Source organism: Peromyscus californicus, unplaced genomic scaffold (genome assembly GCF_007827085.1).
Source record: "Peromyscus californicus insignis strain IS unplaced genomic scaffold, ASM782708v3 Scaffold_4__1_contigs__length_199733344, whole genome shotgun sequence".
Taxonomy (NCBI): domain Eukaryota; kingdom Metazoa; phylum Chordata; class Mammalia; order Rodentia; family Cricetidae; genus Peromyscus; species Peromyscus californicus.
In genome coordinates this window covers 172576236-172599445 of record NW_026294562.1, presented here as the reverse complement: position 1 = coordinate 172599445, position 23210 = coordinate 172576236, and the positions used below count along the sequence as shown (strand labels likewise).

The window sequence follows — 23210 nt, the reverse complement described above, 5'->3', positions numbered from 1 at the left end:
CTGGGGTGAGCTGCTGTTCTCTCGGGACACAGGACACTTCTCAGCCTTTTGGCTCAAAGTATGTTCTCGAACACTGAACAACATAGGAATAGAAGGATAGGAGGCAGCACTCACAGAAGAACAGAGCAATGCACACACAGAGACTCCACCCCCAGCCCATGTGACTCCAGGAAGTGCCCTCCTCTGGGAGGAGGCTGAGGTCTGGGAAGAAAAGCAGAGCAGACACCAGAGGAGTCCAGCTTGGCAGCAGCCTAAGAGACAAACCTCCTCTCCAGAGGAAGAGCCTAGCCTACAGTAGAGACTATGGAGCTCACCCCAGCCCCTCTGCACAAAGGACAGGTCTCCTGGAGGGGACTCCTGCTCACAGGTGAGGAGACATTCCTCGGGAGTAGAGAGTTGGGGAGTTCAGAGACTGGATGGGGTCTTCTGGGAGAAGGAAAGAGCCTGAGAAGGGACATCTGGCTTCTGCTTAAAGCCTGAGGCCATCAGGAAGCTCAGAGTGGATGGGAATTGGAAAGTGGGGAAGAAAAACTCAGTTGTTCTCCATTGTAGATTTATCAGCACTGGCCACTGGATTCTGAAGACTGACATTCACACCTCTGTCAGGGTAACTCTCCAAGTAAAACTCAAACTGGGGAGAGTAAACCACAGCCTCATTACATAGGACCCTGAGAAATCTGCAAATAAACCCCAGGCTCTGGGACACTGATTTACTCACAGGAATCTGAGCCTGTTTGAGGTAGAGAGGTTTAAACCAAAATCCAACTAGTCCTCCTCAGAAAGCCCTGCTACTACTGGGCAGGAAGATGAGCAGCAAGGACATCTAGAAGGTGGTCCAGGGGTTGACAAACACTTCAGAGGAAACAGAGCAGGGAAAGGTCAGAAAATGAAGGCACAGAGTCTTTAGAGGAGGAGGTCAGACAAGACATGCCTAAACTCACCAAAGATTCTGAGTATGAGTAGGGATCTGAGGGCAGTGAGGGGTGAGCTGTGTAGACACTATGAAGCCAGTTTCATACAGTGGAAAGATTCAGGGGTACTGATGAATGGGGGTGATGCTGCTGACTTCACCCAACAGGACACACACACCAAGGCTGAGAGTTAAACACTCACATTTCAAATTGCTACCAAATGCAAAGGTCCTAATAATGATAGTTTTTTTTTTTTTCTCTCTTCCCTCTTAGTCTCTCTTTTAACCTGCTGGAACTCTCCCACCACTGCCAAAGTCACTGTTGAAGCAGTTCCACCCCATGTTGCTGAAGGGCAGAATGTTCTTCTACTTGTCCACAATCTGCCAGCAGAAGTCCAAGCCTTCTACTGGTACAAAGGAGAAACTGTGGTTGATAGTAATGAAATTGCACGATTTCTAATATCCAGTAGTACAAATAAAACAGGGCCTGCATACAGTGGCAGAGAGATGATATACCCCAATGGATCCTTGCTCTTCTGGAATGTCACTCAGAATGACACAGGAGTCTACATGCTAAACATGATAATGGAAAACTTTGATTATGAGAGTGCATCTGTGCAGTTCTGTGTACACCGTAAGTAATTCACTGTAACTTCTGGGTCCTGGGTTGAGCTAATCCTACTTCACACATAGAGTTGTCAGTCCTAGATGACTCTATGTTACAGTCCCCACAATGTGGTTCAAGCATCCAGTAAAGGACACAGAGTGAAGAAAACAGCAATAAATCAGGATGCCTCACTTGAATCCACCCTCAGAGAAGAGGGGGTGAGGTAACTAAGCCCAGGCATGTCAGAATCTGTCCAGGGTCTTAGATGCTCATCATGAACATGGCCTTGAAAAAGACCCTCAGGCCGGTCATGGCTGAGGAAACCATGAGAGTCTCACAGAGAGATGAGCACCCAAAAAAGCCTTGCCCCAGACCTCATTTCCAGACTGGACCAGGAATCCTGGGAAGCTTGTAGACTGGGTTGGAATTTGATCTCATGTTGGAACTGACAAGGGACAATGATGAATTGTAGGCTGGGAGCCTGAAGACAGTCAGCCTCTGAGAGCCATGTCTGAGGTAGGTCACCTGGGCATCTCCTCCTGAGACTCAGTGTGCTCAGCATAGGTGGAGAGATATGAAAGACAATCAGTTCTTATGGTTCTGAGACTTTGCAGTAAGGTCAAGAGCCCTAAAGAGATAGAAAAAAAAAAGTGTACAAATGGCAGATCCTTGCCCTCAAGTGTTCCCACCCAGGGATTATTTCCTGCAGTCAAATAGTAATAGACACTGCTTGGTGGAAGGTCAGGTCATTGTTCACATGTCAGGTTAACTTGCCCTCATAGCAATGATCATTTACTATATGTCCTATTATAAGGAAACTGAGACAGGAAACACAGTCACTGAGACAGGGTCACACAGGCCATGGGTGGCACAAGCCATCTGTTCACAGCCACATCTCCAGCCTTCCCACCATGGAGACCATACTAGGTGACCTTCAGTCTTCTAGATCATTTTGTAGACTCAGATTCTTTGAGGGTTCCCTGATTCATGTCAATCAACATCAAACACCTGACAATAATGGTCCACCTGTGACCCAACCTGACCCGAATACCAACCTGATCCTGATCTGTGTGAGAATTCTGACAAGCTGTCAGGTTTCTCAGAAAAGCTCAATGGGAAGATTAATCATGACCCATCTGTGGGACAGCTCTGAACAGCAAAGGCTTGGAGGGAGCTGGTCTACACTCAGCATTGGAGGTCAGTGCAGCTGGAGGGACTCAAAACTTGTGTCTCAAGGCAGGCAATGGGTCCCTGAGGACCAGAAGATAAAATGAGGTCCAAGTCTTGAGTTTGATCATCACCAAACACTGCAGCTCAGTTCTCTCATGAGAAAGCTCTTGCTACTCCCATACACAGCACCGGAGGCCCCATTATCTCTGAGCACTCAGCCACTCCATCTGCCTGTAATTTGCTTCCATCTTGATTCTCTAAGGATCTGGGTTGTTGGGGAGTTAAGAGACTGTCTCTGGTTGAAAGAGGCCTTTGCAAGAATCAGAGATCCAATCTTCTCTCTGTTGTCCACACAGCACCGCTACCCAAGCCCAACATCACAACCAACAATTCCAATCCCATGGAGCATGAGGACTCAGTAGCATTAATGTGTGAGCCTGAGACTCAGAATACAACCTACCTGTGGAGGATAAATGATCAAAGCCTCTCAGAAGATGACAGGCTGAAGCTGTCTGAGGGCAACAGGACTCTCACTTTACTCAGTGTCCTGAGGACTGACACAGGACCCTATGTGTGTCAAACCCAGAACCAAGTGAGCACTTCTCAAAGTGACCCATTCACTCTAAACATTACCTGTGAGTATTTTCTGTTTCATCCTTACTCTAACTGCCTAAATAGAGAGGGCTAGTGCTAGGATAATCGGTCCCCATGGGGTCATGACTCAGAGCCACCACACAGATACCTAGGATTCAGGGCATCATGGCCCAGCCCAAGCACATGCACTCAGCTCAACATTGAGCTAAAATGGGCTGGAGGGATTTCCCCTGCCTAGAGAGGCTCAGGATGATGAAGACAGGAGACATGTCAGACTCAGGCTCAGTGCACACATGAGTGTGTAGTGGGGATGATTGTGTGTTGTACTCGAGATGGATCAGGGCTTGTGCATGCTATATGAGTACTCTCCTACTAACCTGCACCCCAGCTCTGAGTAGGACCTGCTCAACTAAGGTTAAAGCACAGCTCAAAGAGATACTATGGCCTTCTACAGACCAGGATTTCCCCTTCCTTCTGCTGACATCACATGTGACTTTATTCTTTTTGCTCCAGATGGTCCAGATGCCCCGATCATATCCCCCTCAAATATTTATTTCCATTCAAGGACAAACCTCAGCCTCTCCTGCCACACAGATGCTAACCCACCTCCACAGTACTCTTGGTTTGTCAATGGAGACCTCCAGTCATCCTCCCAAGAGTTCTTTATCCCCAACATTAATACTAATAATAGCGGATCCTATACCTGCCTCGTCTATAACTCTGTCACTGGCCTCAGTAAGAACACAGTCAAGAACATTACAGTCCTTGGTAAGTGAATCTCTGAAATATCAGCACCAGGTTTGGAATAGAGTCTTTTAGCTTCCTGGGAAGATGCAGAAGCATTTAATTTCCAGCCCATGTCTATGGGAACAAGCAAAACTCAATGCTCCCCCAAGCTTCCTGCTCCAACCCTATGTCTAATCATCTCCTGCTTCTCTGAGTTCTCCTGGCTGATAGAGATGGAGCTTGGAATGTGAGCAGGAGGTTCTCCCAGTCTTGGAAAGCCTTTGGTTGTGTGAGGGACTTCCCAGGGGTGGGAGAGCCTTAAGGTCAAGATTTCTTTTTGTGACTCACACAAGCCTTCTTGTCCCCTCCATTTTCTTTTTATGACCTCCATGACCTACAAGGAACACCCAGGGCTTCCAACTGTGCTCACATGTTTTTTCTCCAAATTGGGGGAGAGAATTCCCCACAGATGGGGACCAGCAGTCCAGAGCTCTGCTCCCAGCTTGCTCTGCTCCTGTCTCACAGGTGGCTGGCTCAGCTCTGACTCTGTAGGATGGGAAGAGTGGGTAGAGAAGGTGCCTGGGAGCTCTGTTCTGCATCAGGGTGAACCATGTCACTGACAGTTGATCATGTTCTTTTGCTTACTCTTCTCAAGGTCCAAAAAACAAATGTCAGCTGAGTGTGGTGGCACACACCTTTGATGCCAGCACTAAGGAGTGAGAGGCAGGTAGATAGTGTGAGTTTGAGGCCAGCCTGGTCTACATAGCAAGCTCCAGGTCAGCCAAAGCTGTAAATGAGACCCTTCCTCAAAAATAAAATAAAATGTCCCTGATGTACATCAGAGTCCTTGAGGTCAGGAATGGGAAAGTGCAAAGGTGAACTTCAGGTTAATTGACTCTCAACTGTGTCCTTGGTCTGAAGATCTACCTATATGAACTCTGGACACCAAAACATGAGGTGATCTCTGAGAACAGTGAAAGACACTGACTTGGAGACCAGGGACTCCTCTGTTGAGACTCCAGGTAGTAGAGTGGACAAGGAAAGTGCCAAGGGACATTTGTGGTAAGATCCAAAGGATGGTGGACCTCTAGTCCTAGCACTCAGCACTCAGGAGGCTGAGGCAGGTTGAGTTTAGGTAGAAAGCCTGGTCTGTATAGCAAGTTCCAAGCTACCCAGGACTGCAGAGTGAGACCCTGTCTCAAAAAAATATCAGTACTGAGGATTAGAGTGGCATACTGTGGTCAGCACTGTGATTATTCACTTCTCTGTGGTTTTTGATCCATATCCATGGGGCAGGAAATAAAATTTTTCTTCAAACAGAAATTCTTTAGTTTGGGATTTCTCCCAGTCCTGAGGTCTTAGGCTTTAACACTTTTAAGATTAGCTGGGCCATCTTAACCCTATGGCAAATTATTTAATGAAAAAGAAACAGAAGACATTTTGTAATGGGGGAAACAGACTGTTCACACTCACAGAAAATGAAAGCAAGAATTTGCATAAAAATCAATGGGAAATATATCCCCCCATCCCTTGAGATTTCTGGAAACTTGGGCTGAATGAAGAGGCTCCCAGTATGGTGCCTTCACAAATACCCTGAGTCAGGGGTCACTCTGGGTGATCTGGGTAGGAGGAAAATTCAGCTCTCTGCTTACAAACCATATCTTGAACCCAAACATGTGATCTTGCAGAGGATCACTTCATTCTCTGGGTCCTGGGAGCTGGCTGGGATTTCTGAGGGTGAAGGACTATCAGCTGGTCCCCTCTACTGTTGATCCACAGAGCCAGTGACTCTGCCCTTCATCCAAGTCATCAACACCACATTCAAAGAACTGGACTCTGTGTTCCTGACCTGCTACTCAAACGACACTGGAATCTCCATCAGTTGGCTCTTCAATGGCCAGAGTCTGAGGATCACAGACAGGATGAAGCTGTCCCAGAACAACAGCACCCTCACCATAGACCCTGTCAGAAGAGAGGATTCTGGGGACTATCAGTGTGAGGTCTCCAATCCAGTCAGTTCCAAGAAGAGTGATCCCATCCAGCTGAACATAATACGTGAGTGACCTCTCCTCCCTTGTTACTCAGTAGTTGTTGGGGTTGGGGGCAGTTTCTTTGTCAACAGTGTGCAGAATGGGTAAAAGTCACAAGGAGAAAAACATGGTTCAAGATACAAATACAGCCAGCTTGGTGATGGATGGATGTAAATCTCATGATAAAACAACAAGCAAGCTGAGCGAGGTGCTGCATGCCTTTAACCCCAGCACATCAGAGGCAGAGACAGTTGGATCTCTATGAGTTCCCAACCACCCTGGTCTTTGTAGCCAGTTCCAGGTTAGCCAGAGCTACATAGTGAGACCCTGTCTCAAAAGAGAGAGAGCACGAAGCAGGAGGAATAGGAGTACAGGGTCAGCACAGATTACATTGTGAGATCCTGTCAATAATAACAACAACAACAACAATAGATGTCAATATAGCAAATAGAAATGCAAAGAGTTTAGTGTCTGAGTCAGACACACAGTCAACCCTCAGAATCTAGTAAAATATTCATGTTGCTCTACATACCCTCCCACACATTCAAATCTTCTTTAGGTTACTTCCCATACCTAATATGAATACTGCATAGACACTAGTCTTATTGTTTTGAGTATGGAACAAGGATAGGAGGAAACAATACATATTTCACTGTAGACATATTTTTCCAAGTAGTTTGTTTCCAAGGTTTTGATCCATAAATATAAAATCCATAGATAGAAAGGACCTGTATTGAGTTTCTAACTACATTTGCATATCTATTCATTTTGTGTGCATGTCCCACACCAATGTGTGGAGTTTAGGGGACAGTTTGTAGGAGCCAGTTCTCCAGGGACAGGGGATTGAACTCAGGTGGGTGAGCAAGCCCGTTATCTGCTAAGCCATTTCACTGGCCCACATTGTTTGTGCATTTATTTCTGTGTGGCAGTTGGGGGTAGGTACTAGGAGGGAGTATGACAGGCACTCTTCCCAACTGAGCCATCTTGGTGGCCCATATACTGAGTTTCTTATTCTCATGCTGACATTTACAGCATGACCTCCTTGCACAAGACTCTTTTATCTGATAACTAGTTTTTTGTGGTATGCAGTAGTGTGTGTGTGTGTGTGTGTGTGTGTGTGTGTGTGTGTGTGTGTGTATGAATCAATAGTTAAGAGCCCTAGCTGCTCTTCCAAAGGACGGGGGTTCAATTCCCAGCACTCACCTGGCACCTTATTACTGTCAGTAACTTAAGTTCCAAAGAATTCAACATCCATTTCTGTCCAAATATGCATGTGGTGCAGAGACATATAAGCAACCAAAAGGCCCATATGATGCATCTGGCATCATAACAAAGACACCATGCGAAATCCAATTTCATGATTCTTTCATCTTGTCTCCTAATAGTCTGATGGCTTTAAGCTCTGATCCATTTTAGGTCTTTGATCCATTTAGAGTTGATTTGTATATGTTGGTAGGTGAAGGCTTAGCTTCATTCTTTTACCTGGATATCCCAGTTTCCTAACATCCCTTGTTTAACTGATTATTCCTCCATCCTTGAACAATCTTAGCAGCCTGATCAAAAGCTCATCTGGTCACAGAGGGTCAGATGGACCGTAAGAAGACCTTCCAAGTTCTGTAACTCAATAGGACAACTCTGTTTCACACCAAGTTATTCAAAAGAGCCAGCAGAGATGAATGTTTTCAACAAACATAAAAAGTGACAGATGAAATGGTGGATATGCCAAGTGCTCAGATCTGACACACATTATAATATATATGCAAAAAACTGTGCCCCATAAAAACACATATTTATTGTATGCACTAATCTTTAATCATAGCCAGGGTGCATGAGCAGTTCTGGGCTTTCTAATTCTATTTCACTGATCTGTATGTCTGCCTTTATGTCAGTGGTAGACTATTTTGATTGTTGCAGCTTTCTACTAAAATTATGAAATCATGTGGGATGTCCTGCAATTTTATTCTTGTTTTATTTTCAAGGTACTTTTAAGGCCAGGTATGGTGGTGCTTGCCTCTAACCCGGCTCTTGGGAGCAGAGACAGGTGGATCTCTGGGAGTTTGAGGCCAACCTGATCTATATAGTGAGGTCCAGGACAGCTAGAATGGACTTTTCTATTTCTGCCACTGGGATTTTGATGTGATGTGCATAGAACTGATAGACTACATTTAGTGACATTGTCATCTATTTAAAAAAAGGCTTCCAGGCAAGTTGACTGATGCCTGTAATTCCAGCCACTAAAGAAGCTGAGGCAGGAGTACCAAAGTTCGAAGAGTGCCTACCACAGTCAATTCAAGGCCAGGCTGATTGATTTAGTGACATCCTGTTCCTAAATAAAAATTAGAAGGCAGAGCTTAGAGTATAGTTCAATGGTAGAGCATTGCTTACCGTGCACAAAGCCCTGGGTTCAATCCCAGTACTGCAGAACAACAGTAATAATGAGATTAAGTCTTCCACCCCTTCAACCCCAATGGCTGTCATTTCTTGTCTTCTTTCACCATCTCTTATGTGGGAGTTTGCTGGGTGCAAGTCTCTTATCTCCTTGGTGGAGTTAATTCTAAGTATTTTATTCCTTTTGGTGCTCTCATAAATAAATACTTTCTTAATTTCCTTTCCAATTGTTCACTGTTAAGGCTGAGACTCAGGGGCTGAACCCTTACCTAGCATGCCTGAGGCTCTAGGTTCAAGCTCCACTACTGTTAGAAAAAAAGGAAATCTAATTGTTCATGGTCAATACCAGTATACAGAAATAAAGCTCGTTTGGTCATGTTCATTTTCGAGCCAACAATTTTGCTAGTTTTGCTCATTTGGTTTTGTGGACTTTCTGTATAATGTTAAGGATTTTCTATAAACAAGTTCCTGTCATCTACAGATACATATACAGGTATAGATATATACCTTTTATGACCTTGTAATTGGGCACTCTTTATTTCATTGTCTAGCCTAATGGCTCTGTGTAGCACTCCTAAGTGTCTCTTGAACAGAAGTGGTCACAGCAGCATTGTGTGTTCTTCCTGATCTTAAAGAGAAAGCTGTCAGTCTCCCCACTGCATATGATGTTGGCTGTGGGTTTCCATGTGTGGCCTTTGCTACACTAAGCTGGACTTCGATCCAGTTTCAGTGTTTTTATCATCAAAGTCTGTGAAATTTTGTCAATTTTGTGTTGATTCAATCTTATTGGTTATACAGCTATTTGATTTTGTTTCTTTCACGATTCCATCTCTAAGGAATCCAGGTTTGTAGGAATTTGTCCATTGCATCTAGGCCACCCAACAGTTAGCATATAATTACTGAGTGCTCTTGAAATTCTCCATATTCTTGAGAATGGATGGTGAGGTCTCAAATTGTATTAATATCCATCTCCTTTTTTCAAAGTTAATCTGGGAAAAGGTTGCTAATGTTGTTAACCGTTTTTGAAGAACCAACTTTTGGTGCATCCGTTTCTTGCAGTTACTCTAGTCTCTGTTTTGTTCATCTTCATCCTCATCTTTAGTTTTCTCCTTCCACTAGGATGGGGGAACTTTTAGGGGGGCAAGGGTCTCATTATATAACCCAGACTTGCCTCAAATTCACAATCCTCCTGTCTCTGCCTCTGATGCTAGGATACTAGGTTATATCACATCCTTCACCTGCATCATAGTAGTTTTTAAAGACTTAATATAATAATCAGGTAACCTTTTTGGCAAAATACCACATACACAGGAAGAAAAAATGTTGCTGCAATTATTCCTACTACTAGTGTTAGCCTTGAAGCCAGGTAGCCAGGTCTATCTCTGATTAACCATACAGATTTAAGTACTTTTTGAAAACCACTTTAAGCTCCAGTTTTTCATTATCTGAATGGAAATAATTTCTATGTGACAGACTCATCATATAGATGAAACCAGATACAAATACAGGGCCAGCCACATCATAAATACCATACCACCTTGGTCAACATTAGCGTTAATAATCACTCTTGAGCAGACTGGTGAGGTTTGAGCCCCAAAGTCACAACAAGGAGTAAAGGGGTGAGGACGGCATTGATACATAAGGGGCTTGGGGAGACACATGTTATCCAAAAGGTGAAGCCACTGTAACATGGCTACTAAATGAAAATGGGAGAGAAAAAAGCAGGGTGGGGTCTGATGCAAAATTTCAAACCTGGTAATTTACTAGTTTTCATCCTCCAGAATGTGTCCTTGGTGGGCTTAGACTAGCAAGGTATTAGTGGAGGGATATACTTGTGAAGGTGAGCCTGGGATAGCCCTCAGGACACATGCAGATCTCTGTGGAGGCAGAGAAGGAGGCATGTCTTAGATTGCAGAGCAGTTCCAACAGAGTTTCTGCAAGGTCGAGGCTGAGTTCTCCACAGTAACCAAGCAGAGGGGAATGGGGTCTTACAGGGTCTGCCTTGTTTTCCTACCCCACTGCAGAAACCATGGTCTCTGCAGAGGAGCTGGTCCATTGAGAGTCAATAGCCTGGGCCTTCTGTCACTTAGAACACAGCCACAAAAGACCACTTATTCATGGTTGCCAAAACTGAGACCCTGAGGAAAAGATATAGCCATGAGATCACTGGATATTCAACACACAAAGTCACAATTGCCCTGTCTCACATTCCCACAGCTTCACGTGATTGCCTGGATGAAATTGATGGAATTCGGGGATTGGAAGGAAGAGGGAGAACCAACCTAGAAACACTGCGAGGTGGAAAGGACACTAGCTAAGATCCTCACACTTCAACTCACCCAATCAGTCTCCCCACAGAAAATACATCCCCAAAGGGGTGAATAGAAATCATTTCATGTTATGGACACACCACCAGAAAACACTTTCACTTCATTCTTTCTTGTCTTTTCTTTCCCTGACAGCTGACCTAACCCAAGGAACTGCTGGCCTCTCGGGAGGTGCCATTGCCGGCATCGTGGTTGGAGCTGTGGCTGGGATGACTCTTGTAGCAGCCCTGGCATATTTCCTTTATTTTAGGAAGACTGGAAGGTAGGATGGTCTTTCCTCCTTTGTGTTCTCCAAGTCTTAACGTTGTGTTTGGGAGTGGGCAAGGACTTCTCTCCCTTTGCATCTGAGCTGAATCTCTTCCTCCTCTCCCCTAAACCTCTGCTTCTCAACACTGACCATGTCGGCTCAGCTGCCCTGTCTTCATGCTCCCTGTACTCCTGTCTCTTGGAGTCCATTCCCACCTAGTTAGAGAACCGATTCAATTATGCCTCTCTATCCCCCCGCACCACCACCCCCACCCCCGTCATGAAGCCCAGATCCAAGATGACAGAGAAGTGAGGGACTCCAAGTAGCAGCAAGAGGATGCAGGTGGCATAGACTGCTGGCCAAAGCAGCAGCAGGAGGGATAGGGAGGCAGCAGGGGGAGAAGAGACCCTAAGATGGAGCTATAGAAGCATTAAAGTCCTCTTGGTCAAGGAAATGAGTAGAAAAAAAGCCAGATGGTGGTATCACATACCTTTAATCCCAGCACTCAAAAGGCAGAGATAGGCAGATCTCTGTGAGTTCGAGGCCAGCCTGGTCTATAGAGTGAGTTCCAGGACAGTCAGGGCTACACAGAGAAACCCCATCCTGAAAAACATAAACAAACAAATAAATAAACAAACAAACCAATCCAAACCCACCACAACCCTCAAAAAAAGAAAAAGAAAAAGAGTAGAAAAAAAAAACAGAACCACCCATGGAAAACGAAACAGGACAGGCATAAAGTGGAACAGGTGCAGAAACATGAAAGATAAGAGAGCTATAGCACTGGGGACGCAGCTCAGAAGCAAAGCATCGACTGTGGGTGTGGTCCCAGCACCAGGGGACAAGGTAGAGCAAACGTGGAGTCCAGCGAAGACAAAGGATGAGCACTAGCAGGCATCAATCACACTTAGATTAGGGCATGAAGCCCCAGGAGGGGAGGCAGTGCCAAGCATGATGTGACAGAGCATCATTGACAGCAAGGAGCCCAGGAATGCGCTGCCCCCTGCATCCTCCCCAACTCTAGGAGTGAAGGCCCTGTGTGGGGGGATAGTAGTCACAGTGTCTGATATTTATTTAGGAGAACTGACCAGCGTGATCTCACAGAGCACAAACCCTCAGCCTCCAACCACAGTAAGTAAAGCCACTCACAGACTGAGAATCGGTGTTCTACCACGTTTCCTGGTCTGCCAGGGGATCCTTGGCTCACAGACCATGCCTTCCTTTCTCAATTTTTTTACAGAAGGGATCTCCACTTCCCAGCACTAAGGATCCCATACATCATACCCTTCCTAGCTACAGAGGAGTTGCCTGAGAGAGCCCTGGAGAAGCTCACTCCACCTAGGCTAGGCAGGCCTAAATAAGTCATGGTTCCAGGAATCATCCTGATCCCTCCTTCCTGCCTCTGTTATAGATGTGGACATCTCCCTGGGGGAGACTTTCTTTGTCTTATGGAATATCTGGGTGCTGTGGCCTCATGTTCCTCCTTGCCACTGGGGCATGCTGCTGAAAATCAATTCTGGTCATCATGTGAACTGAGGAAACAGATGGCTAAATCATGCTCCTCCTCTGACACTAACTCAGTGGGTCTGAGCAACCTCTGTGGGAAGCTAATTCCTGAACTGACTGTGGCCACCTCTCCCATGCAACCCCCACCACCTGCCAAAAGTCACAAAACCTTAAGTCAGCTTTGCACTTCTGTGCACTGATAACTCTCTCTTGCTCCCCTAGATCTGGGCCCCTCTGACAACTCTCCTAAGGTAAGCACTGTCACTTTCACTGGATGTTCGCTCATGGAAATGTCTCTGAAGAAAGTAGGGTATCTGTATTGTTTTGCTTTGTGTGCTTGTTTGTCGAGAGAGAGGGTCTCACCATGCAGCCTTGACTACCCTTGAGCTATGCAGCCTACACTGGCCTTGAACTTGTGACCATCCTCCTGTCTTAGCCTCTAATGTGCTGGGATGACAAAAGTATGCCGCCACACCAGGCTGAGAATGAGGTATTCTTGGAGACATAACTGTGAAATTCAGTTTGGGTCTATATTCCTCAGCGCTGCAGCAAAGGAAGATTGGTTAATGAGCCCCATGAGTCTAATGCAAGAGTGTGTGTTTGGAATAATCTCCACCCTGTGTTTAATTCCTGGCTGTGATTCCTAGTAGTCTGTGGCCCTTGACAAGGAACTTGAACTCTTTGATCCCCAGTCTTGTCACCTATGAAATGGACATTCTGACTACCTCCAAAAGAGACTAAAGGGATTAAACAAGTTAACAGGTGCACAGCACTGCCCACACAAAGACAGCAGTACATCACTCTTCAATCTGAACCTGCTCTGACCATAAAAGGATGGGTTCCATTTTAATGGGTCTGAGACCTATTCCTTCATTTTATAATAATTTTACCAAAATCTTAGCATTGCAGCCTTTCGATAGAGCATGCACGTAGACTGAAGGGTGTTTTAAACCATAAGGACACTTTCAGTAGAGCATGCACGTAGACTGAGGAGTGTTTTAAACCATAAGGACACTTTCACAGTGAACTCTCTCGGGTTGAACACACTTGTAAGCAGCAGGCAAATTAAGTTATTTCACAACCACCCTCCCCAACACACTTTGCTGCCACTTCCCTACAAGGAGCGGTGGCAGTCAGGACAGTGCAAATCCTCCAACACATCTGGCTTTTGTTCAGCACTGTTCTGTAGCCCATCTGGATGTCTCTGTTGATTCCGGCCCTGTTCCCATTGCCGTCTCACCCTGTTCCATGGTATCAACCTGTCTCCTCAGTGATCACACATCAGGCTGTCAGACAGGGAGTGACAGGAGTCCTCTCCCACAGTGCACAGAGGCCACAGCACAGTGGTGCCAGATCACCAGCAAGGTGAGGCTCTGACTTGTGGAACTGATGTCACTCATCAACACTCATATTTTCAGGTGGATGAAGTCACATATTCCATCCTGGACTTCCATGCCCAGCAACCCAAACCACCAACTTCAGCCTCCCCATCTCCAAGAGCCACAGAGGAAGTTTATTCAGAAGTAAAAAAGAAGTGATCACAGTCTATCCTGCTGGCTACACCAAGGATGCATTCCCAGATTCTCTCCTTTCACTAGGAGATCTCCATACTCTGGACATGAGGGAACACACACACACACACACACACACACACACACAGTTCCAGGCTGCAGTCACTCTTTCAGTGCCCATAGAAGGAAAAGTGTGTTCTGGAGCCTACAGGAAACCCAACCTTTCTTGGAATTGAAATTTAGCTAAGAGAGAAACATCAAACTGTCTACCCATTCTCTTTCCTAACCGTGGCTTGTTTTAAATTGATCTATTCAAAGCACATTTGTTCCTCCCCCAACTCCAAGTCCTGCCCTATCAGAGTCAAACAAAGGAAAAGCAGGAAATGGCCATTCCCATCTCTTTAAAACCCGATGTAAAGCCACCATACACAGGAAGATCACACCTGGAGCCAGTAGTTCACTGGGAAATCTACACACCTGATAACTGTCATGTTTGCCCAGCTGTGGCATCAGGGTCTCTGTTCGTTGTGGCTTTACACCTGAGCCCCTCTCTGAGCCTTTTTCCAGAAAACCCACTCAAGGCAGCTAGAAAAGCTCTTTGGTAGCATCCACAGGTCATTGCCAAAGCAGAGTGCAGACACAAAGACAACGTCTCTAACATCTACCAAGAAGGTGTCCAGAAAAGCAGGGCTGGTGGCTTTGAACTGACAGACTTCTGGAATTTGAAAAAGGAGCAGAGAGATGCCCTTCATGGAGTATTGGAATTGTTTTCAAAGAAGTCACATTTGGAGGTACCGGGGCTTTCCTCTTTCTAAGACAATCAACGATTTGAATTTCTGTAGCTGCTGACTTACCTCGCTGTGTGACCTGATCAGTGTACCTTAGGGGCAAGAAGCCACTAAAGCCTCTGGCTCCCTTGGCCAGGATCAAAAGGCCTCTCAAGCCCTTCTGATCAAGAGTTCAAACCAAAAATAAATAAATGAATAACAAGGCAGTCACTCGCAGAGCCACAGCTGAGTGTCAGGCCAAGCCTCCTGCTTTCCTGAATTAGTCAGAAAAGCCTGACTTTTCCTTGGTCCATGTTGTCATCTTTTCTTTTGGAGACCAGCCAGAGCCTAGACAATCTTTCTCTGACACTTTGGGCTTTCTCGGTCTTCCCTGGAAGCTCTCCCGCCCCCACCTGTGCAGGCTGCCAGCTGACCTCTTGCTTGACTCAAAGGTCGTTCCTCCTCTACTCCATATCCCTCTCCCCCAGGCTGATACTGAGATTTCCAGCTTGTCTGCCTCGTTTTTCTTTTAAACTCTAGCAAAACTGTCCTCAGCTCTAAAAAATAAAAACAACGGGCTTTCCTCATTCCCACCAGGAAGAGACCTAACTCGGTTTCTGGAAATCTAGGACCAGCCTCCAACTACCCTTCTGCCGTGTTTCTGCCTGTGCATTTGTTTCCCCTTTCTTTTTTTTTTCTTTTTGACTCTTTTTTTTTGAGACAGAGTTTTAGCATGTAGCCTGCACAGGCTTCAATCTCACAATAATACCTTCTACAACCTCCCACCTGCTGAGATTATAGCACAGACCACCAGGCCCAGCTACCTGTGCATTCCCTGTCTACCCTACACTCTCAGGAAACCTTGGCCTCTGCTACTGTGTGTTTGGTCCATGTGAAATGTGGCCTTACAGGAGCACAGCCACTCAAGCCAAAGACATTGTTTACAGCCTAGAATGCTCGGCACTGGTGCCCCACTGGGAACGTGGGCTATTAGCAGAGTGCTCTTACCCAGCCCTGGGCTTTCTGCAGCTTCTGGAACCTACCTTTCCCACCTGGGATGAGTCCCAGCAACAGGAGAAAGAAAGGCAAATGTTGTCTCAGGAATCCTCTGTTCTGAGGCACACCCCCTCTGTGCCCGTTAAGCAAAGGTTTTATTGGATATTAAAAGTTTGTTCTCATGCCATGTGTAAGGTCTTCTAAGACAATTATTTTTGACTTCTCCTACTCAGGGATTTCTTTTAGGGATTTCCAACCCAAATATAGCCTGTGTATATTTTCCTTCAGCCATACTATTCTGGGTTATTTAATTTTTCTTGATTAAAGCCAAATCTGAGTTATTTATAAATTTACCCTATGTTCATAATTTTAAAAAATCATATATCCCTGATACTACTTTGTGGGGTTTTCTGTTTGTTTGTTTCTTGTATGCACTAGGCAAGTGCTCTACCGTTGAGATACATCCCTGCTGACACCACTTTAGACAATGTCTTCCTTACAGGGAGAAGACAACAACTACTAGATCAGGGGACCAGAGTGAGCCTACTGCTAAGTAGTATACAGTAGCTCTCTGATGTAGTCATCTAGGAATTAGCTAAATGCTTTGCACATTCACTAACGAATATATGTGCAAGCAACAGAACCAAGCCCTAACCTGCCTGGAAAGAGCTGGTTATCTCCCTCTAGGGGAGAGATTACAGGATTAAAAGGCTTCTCTGGTCCTCTCCCTCACAGTAAACAGCTCCTCCTACCCAAGTGGCTCCAGACACTCAAAGGCAGCAATGCAGCTTTCAGCTCACAAAAATCTCTGCATGTTCCCTCACACTGAACTCTCTCCTGCACCACCTGTCCCTTCCTTGTTACTAATTCCCTGTCTGTCCTCTTAAACCTGTGACCTGAATAAGATCCATGTATTAATTCCATTAAGTGTTACCCTATCATCTTATTTTCCTCACTAGCAAGCAATGGAAATGCATGTATAGCCTGCCCTTCCCCTATCCCATTTCCATACCCAAGACACTGGAAGCATCATGAAATCACTGTCACTTCTGGGATGGATTCAAACATATGTCACCCACACACTTCAGCTTTACATCATCTACAACCACAGGCAACTCTTCTTTCTGGGTCATTCCTGTTGCATCAACCACCAACATACTGCACCATCACCAGTGAGTTTTGTGGGTCCCTTATCCCACACTTCGCTCAACTCCAAAGGCCTCTGCAGATGGCTCCTACATGTATATTTCAAGCCCCTACCTCTTCCTGGAACTCATGGCACCTGCCTCCAAATAAATACTCATGTAAACAGGCTCATCACCCTCAGCATACTGATTTCTTGGTTTTACATTTATTTTATGTTTGTTTGTTTGTTTGTTTGTTTTTGAAACAAAGTCTCCCTGTGTAGCTCTGGCTGACCTGGAATTCACTATGTAGACCAGACTGGCCTTAAACTCACAAAGATCTGTCTGCCTGTGCCTCCTGAGGGCTGAGATTAAATGTATGAGCACCACAAAGGCTCCCTAAATGTATTTTTTAATTTTTCATCCATGTGTATGTTGTATGTCAAGCATGTTCTCATTCTCTGCCACTCCCAATTCCCAATTCTCATTAGATATGTCTCCCTACACAGCCTGTCCCTCTACCCTACGTACACATATAACTCTTAGTCCCAACGCTGTACCTAAAAAAGAATACCAAGCAGCAGGATTTCTCCATTACTTTCACTGTGATCACCCTTCATCAAAAGCAACTTCACATAGAGCAAACACTAGAGCATTCAAGTGAAGACATTAGATTCAGGAAGGACACAACTGTGCATGGTTGACAATGTTTTCCTGGTGACCAATTTATATATTCATGAAAAGTACAGAAATTCTGTATCTTCTCAGATGGGGCCCTTCCTCTAGGGAACATAAATCCCTAAGACAGAAGATACAGGAAAAAAAGAACAACACCAAATTTGAAAGGGACAAATACCTCAAGAAGACAGAGAAATAAGGGCTGAGAGGACATCTCAGTGACAGTACTTGCCTAGGAGGGTGAGGCTCTGTGTTTGATCCCCTGCACTGAAGAAGGAGTTTACAGAGAAATCCAATGGAGAACAGAACATATGGCTACATGATGGAACCATTGAGAAATCTGTTAGATATGCTCGGGCCCCATTCGCAACTTCTAATTGAGTTGGTCTGCAAGGGAATGCAAACACTGATAACTTTAAACCTCCCCAATGCTATTTTTGGGCAGTTGTGGTGGTCAGGGTTAACTGTCACCTGAGAGAATCTAGAGTCACCTAGGAGACTGCCTCCAGGCACACCTGCAAGATCATCTGAGAAGGCTACCTTTGAGAATGTCTGTGAGGGATTGTCTTGGCTACGGGAATTGATGTGGGAAGATCAACTACTTGTGAGGAGCCCGTTCCCTGTGCAGTGTGTATGTGGAGAGACAGAGCTGAGGAACAGCGTACATTCATCACTCTCTGCTTCCTGACGTGGATGTGACTTGACCCAGGGCTTCAAGCTCCTGCCACCTTAACTCCCACCGTCAGGGTCTGGGCCCCTGAACTGTGAGCCTGAATGAACCCTTAAGTTGCTTTTCTGTGTTAGCACAGCAATAGGAAGAGAAACTGTGGCAGTGGACAAGACAGAAGCCACCTGCTGGAGCAGGCAGATGATGGCCATGGCTTTTAGCTAGGGTTATACATCATTGTGGGGATATTTCAACATGCATAAACCTATACTCCATTCCTGGGGGAGAAGAGGCAGTATGTTCACGAGACTTAGGCTTGGGTATTTGAAAAACATTGTGGGGTGCATTGCCATAGCATTAATGTGGAGGTCAAATAACAGCTGTGAGACTCAGCACTCTCCTTCCAGCATGTGGGCTCCAGGGATCCACTCAGGTCATCAGGCTCGATGGTCCTCTATCTCTATTTTATTTATGTATGTATGTGGTGGAGGTGGGGAGTATGTGCATGTGAGTGCAGGCACCTTCAGAGATCAGAAATCTCACATGCTTCTGGATCTGGAGTTGCAGGCTGTTGTGAGCTACTTCATATGGATCCTGGAAAGCAAACTGGAGTCCTCTGGCAGAACAGTTCACACCTGTACACTTAATGGCTAAGCCATCTCTCCAGCCCCTGTCTCAATTTTTACTGATAAAATATTTACCTAATTCAATCTATCAGATACAAAACACCAATACTCACATTCTATTGCTATGTAATAAATTATTATATTTAGATCAATGTTTTCTTTTATTATTTAGAAACTAGATGAGCCTGAATTCCTTATCATTCAGCTTCCATCATTTATTTTAGATAGTCCTGGGGATCAAAATCAGGGTCTATGGTATGCCAGGCTGACCCTCTACCCACTGAGCCACATAGCCAGCACTATGTGACCATGTGTAGATGCTTACATAACACTTGTTAGTTCACCAGTTCAGTTCCTTGCAGTGATAGATTGAGGCTGACTTTGCCCTGATGACAGTTGGAGACCCATTCAAGGTCTTGCTTGACCTATGGTCGCTTCCATTTAAGCAAAGGAGAACTTATGTCATTAGATTGTATCCATGCAGACAATCTCTTCTAGAGTAATCAAAATGGACTAATTTGTAACCCCAAATACATCTTCCAAATCCTGATTGGCACAGATGATTTAATCAGGAACATGAGGTGGGATCTGCACAACGTTCTAGTTTTGAGCAGAGGGGCCGGCTGAGGGTTCTGTTCAGCACAGCCCTGCTCTGAAGGAGCTCTTTCGGGGTCCTGATCTGCAAACACAGGGCAAGGAAGCCAAACAGTTGAGTGATGTAATGTGAGACAGGAGGTCACCACTCTGTCCTTTTGCCATGCCAGCGTACACACAGCTGGGTGTAGTTTTATTCATCTATGATCCCAGTATTTGAGAGGCTGATGCAGGAGTATTACCAAAACTACCAGGCCATCCAGACCTACATAGTCAACACCAAGCCAGCCTGAGCTACAAGGCAAGATGCTGTCTCAAAACAAAAACAAACAAAATAACCTGCAGACTTAAGAATCAAAGAGTCTGTACATACGAGTGCATGTTCCACTCACAGTGCTAGAGCTGGGACACAAGACCTCACACATGATGGGTTAGTGCTCTACCACTGAGTTACAACTTAATCCTAACAACTGAGTTTATTCTCATCAGAGCTCAGGAGATACAAAATCAAAGTGTCAGCAATTTTTTTGTTGCTTACTTTTATTACTTTTGTCTTTCTTTATTAAATCTTACATGTGAGCCGGGCAGTGGTGGCGCACGCCTTTAATCCCAGCACTTGGGAGGCAGAGCCAGGTGGATCTCTGTGAGTTCGAGGCCAGCCTGGTCTATAGATCCAGGACAGGCACCAAAAACTACACAGAGAAACCCTGTCTCAAAACAAACAAACAAACAAACAAACAAACAAATAAATAAATATCTTTCATGTGAATTTTTTGCAATTTTTAAAAATTAAAATATAATTAAATAATCCTCCATTGCCCTCCCAAACTCATGGGCTCTTTTAAATGAAATTTATTTTTAATTGATACAAAGACATAAAATTGTACAGATTAATGGAGTACCATATTATGTTTTGATACATTGTACAATATTCAAATGAAATTAAACATGTTCATATTCTCAAACAGTTAGCATTTCTTTAGGGTAACAACATTCAATTCTGAGAGAGACAGCTTGATCTGTAAAGTGTCTGCCATGCAAGCATGAGGTCCGGAGTTCAGATACCATTCACCTATAACCTGGGCAGGTGAGGAGAGGAGGTAGAGACAGGCAGATCTGAGGGTTCCACTGGTCAGACAATCTGACTAAAACAGTGACTTCTGGGTTCACTGAAAGACCCTGTCAAAAAAAAAATAAGGCAGAGGAGCTGGAGAGATGGCTCCATGACGAAAAGCACTTATTACTTTGCACAGGACCCAGGTTTGACTCCCAGGCCCAACATGCCGGCTCATAACCATCATAACTCCAGTTTCAGGGATATGATGCCCTGTTCTGACCTCTGCAAGCATCAGGCATATGATACACATGCATACCTGCTGGGGAAACGTGCATGCACATACAAATAAAAACAAATCTTTGGGGCTGGAGAGATGGCTCAGAGGTTAAGAGCACTGGCTGCTCTCGCAGAGGACCTGGGTTCAGTTCCCAACAACACATGGATGCTCAAAATCATCTGTAACTCCAGTTCTGAGGGATCTGATGCCCTCTCCTGAACTCCATAGGCACTGAGCACACACAGGGTACACAGAAGTATGTGCAAGCAAAACACCCATGTGCGTATTAATATAAACTCTTTTTTAAGAATCCAGATGTGGTAGGGGAACAGGAAGAGAAAGCACAAATGAAGAAACAAGCTTGTCCTGAAACAATGACTGTAGAAGGAGAGATGAGCAAATGTAACGTCATTCAGAACTACTTGACTTTTCCAGACAGTTGTAAGTCCCTGCTCTCTACAAGTGGACAACACAGTCAGACATCCAAATGAAAGTACTAAGTAAGTTATACAAGTCTTCAGGACAGGGAGTGATCTAGGACAGATGGAGCAGAAGATATCACTGAAGTCCCCTCTGGCCAGGGCCTTTCCACAGAGCATCCCAGCCAAAGTGCAGACAGGCTGGGGCAGAAATGCCACCACTCCACCCTTCCCATGACTTACTTGCAGCCACAATGGTGACCTGCATGGGTCACAGAACCGACCACCTTTGCTGGATTCCTGCTCCTGAGACCCAGCTGCTGAGAGACCTCAAGCAAGTTCTATACGTCTCTGCTCCTCGGATTCGTATATGAAGCAGAACCACAGCCGTTTATACTTATGGTGGGTGGTGTCAAAAGTCAAGAAGTTAATCACTGTGCTTAGAAGATAGTTGGTGGATAATAAATGTTAACTTTCACCTGTGCTACTGACATTTCTACCCAGAACAGTGCCACGTGTTTCGAAAACCTCAACTCATTTATTGGTTACATATTTCCTTTGTTAGACTAAAAACTTGTAGAAACTACATTTTTTTTACTTTCTTTTTTTTATTTATTTTTATTTTTATTTTGCAATACAATTCAGTTCTACATATCAGCCACGGATTCCCTTGTTCTCCCCCCTCCCGTCCCCCTCACCTTCCCCCCAACTCCCCCCCCCCCCATTCCCACCTCCTCCAGGGCAAAGCCTTCCCCGCGGACTGAGATCAACCTGGTAGACTCAGTCCAGGCAGGTCCAGTCCCCTCCCCCCAGGCCGAGCCAAGCGATCCTGCATAGGCCCCAGGTTTCAAACAGCCAACTCATGCAATGATCACAGGACCCAGTCCCACTGCCTGGATGCCTCCCAAACAGATCAAGCCAATCAACTGTCTCACCCATTCAGAGGGCCTGATCCAGTTGGGGGCCCCTCAGCCATTGGTTCATAGTTCATGTGTTTCCATTCATTTGGCTATTTGTCCCTGTGCTTTATCCAACCTTGGTCTCAACAATTCTCGCTCATATAAACCCTCCTCATTCTCGCTAATTGGACTCCCAGAGATCCACCCGGGGCCTAGTCATGGATCTCTGCATCCAGATCCCTCAGTAGTTGGATGGGGTTTCTAGAACAACAATTAGGGTGTTTGGCCATCCCATCACCAGAGTAGGTCAGTTCGGGCTGTCTCTCGACCATTGCCAGCAGTCTGTTGTGGGGGTATCTTTGTGGATTTCTGTGGGCCTCTCTAGCACTTTGCTTCTTCCTATTCTCATGTGGTCTTCATTTACCATGGTCTCCTATTCCTTGTTCTCCCTCTCTGTTGTTGATCCAGCTGGGATCTCCCGCTCCCCCAAGCTCTCTTTCATTTGATTTGTCTCTATATCCCCAGAACTAGGCCTAAGTGCATACCCATAACAGGCCCTGATGGCAACTCTCTTTCCAGCTGGCAAGGGAGGGACCACCAACTGCTGTCTCACAACTTCTTTATTGCCAGCTATCTGCTGGGGTCCTGCCATTCTTGGGCTTCCTTTACCTTCCTTCCTAGTCTAGCTACTGTGCACCAGGGATGCTCACTGACTAGCTGTACTCTTTGCTCTCTTCCCTGAAAGGTTTCTTGCTCTCCATAGGTACAATGCTGTCAAACAAATAAAAGGTTTTTAATTTTTTTAACACCTTCTGCATCTGGGCTAAAGAGATGGCTCACTCTTGCAGAGGACTGAGTTCAGTTCCTAGCACCTACATGGTAACTTATGGAAGCTCCTGTAGCTCCATTTCCAGGGGATCTGATGGTCTGTTCTGGACCCTGCAGGCACCTACACACATGTGATACACCTAAACTCACACTCAAAGAAAAATCAGTCGATGGAGTCGGAGGAGAGGCTGGATTTCTAGATCACTGGCTCCCCACACGTTCAGGAGATGAAACCAGCTCTACAAAAAGACAAAGGTGGGCA

The 23210-nt window shown here is 45.4% G+C and overlaps 1 protein-coding gene across 2 annotated transcripts; it reads left to right on the top strand.

The window, feature by feature from the left end:
- The first annotated feature begins 232 nt into the window (after positions 1 to 232).
- Ceacam1 (CEA cell adhesion molecule 1) lies at positions 233 to 18990 on the top strand. 2 transcript variants are annotated; one of them, XM_052712438.1, is made up of 9 exons: positions 233 to 367; positions 1185 to 1544; positions 3044 to 3322; positions 3795 to 4049; positions 5787 to 6062; positions 10888 to 11014; positions 12078 to 12130; positions 12728 to 12756; positions 13924 to 18990. In XM_052712438.1, exons 1-9 carry the CDS (start codon positions 304 to 306, stop codon positions 14041 to 14043), a joined length of 1563 nt encoding a protein of 520 aa, XP_052568398.1. In that variant the 5' UTR covers positions 233 to 303; the 3' UTR covers positions 14044 to 18990. The 2 variants fall into 2 exon arrangements, with proteins under 2 accessions (XP_052568398.1, XP_052568399.1); XM_052712439.1 differs by lacking the exons at positions 10888 to 11014; positions 12078 to 12130; positions 12728 to 12756; positions 13924 to 18990 and having other exon boundaries at positions 5909 to 6006.
- The last annotated feature ends 4220 nt before the right edge of the window (positions 18991 to 23210 follow it).

Excerpts from the sequence above, each read along its gene's own strand:
- Ceacam1 (XM_052712438.1), top strand. The coding sequence starts at position 304 with ATGGAGCTCACCCCAGCCCCTCTGCACAAAGGACAGGTCTCCTGGAGG. Across the intron at positions 1,545-3,043 it reads TGTGCAGTTCTGTGTACACC|CACCGCTACCCAAGCCCAAC; the intron begins GTAAGTAATTCA and ends TTGTCCACACAG. Across the intron at positions 6,063-10,887 it reads CATCCAGCTGAACATAATAC|CTGACCTAACCCAAGGAACT; the intron begins GTGAGTGACCTC and ends TTTCCCTGACAG.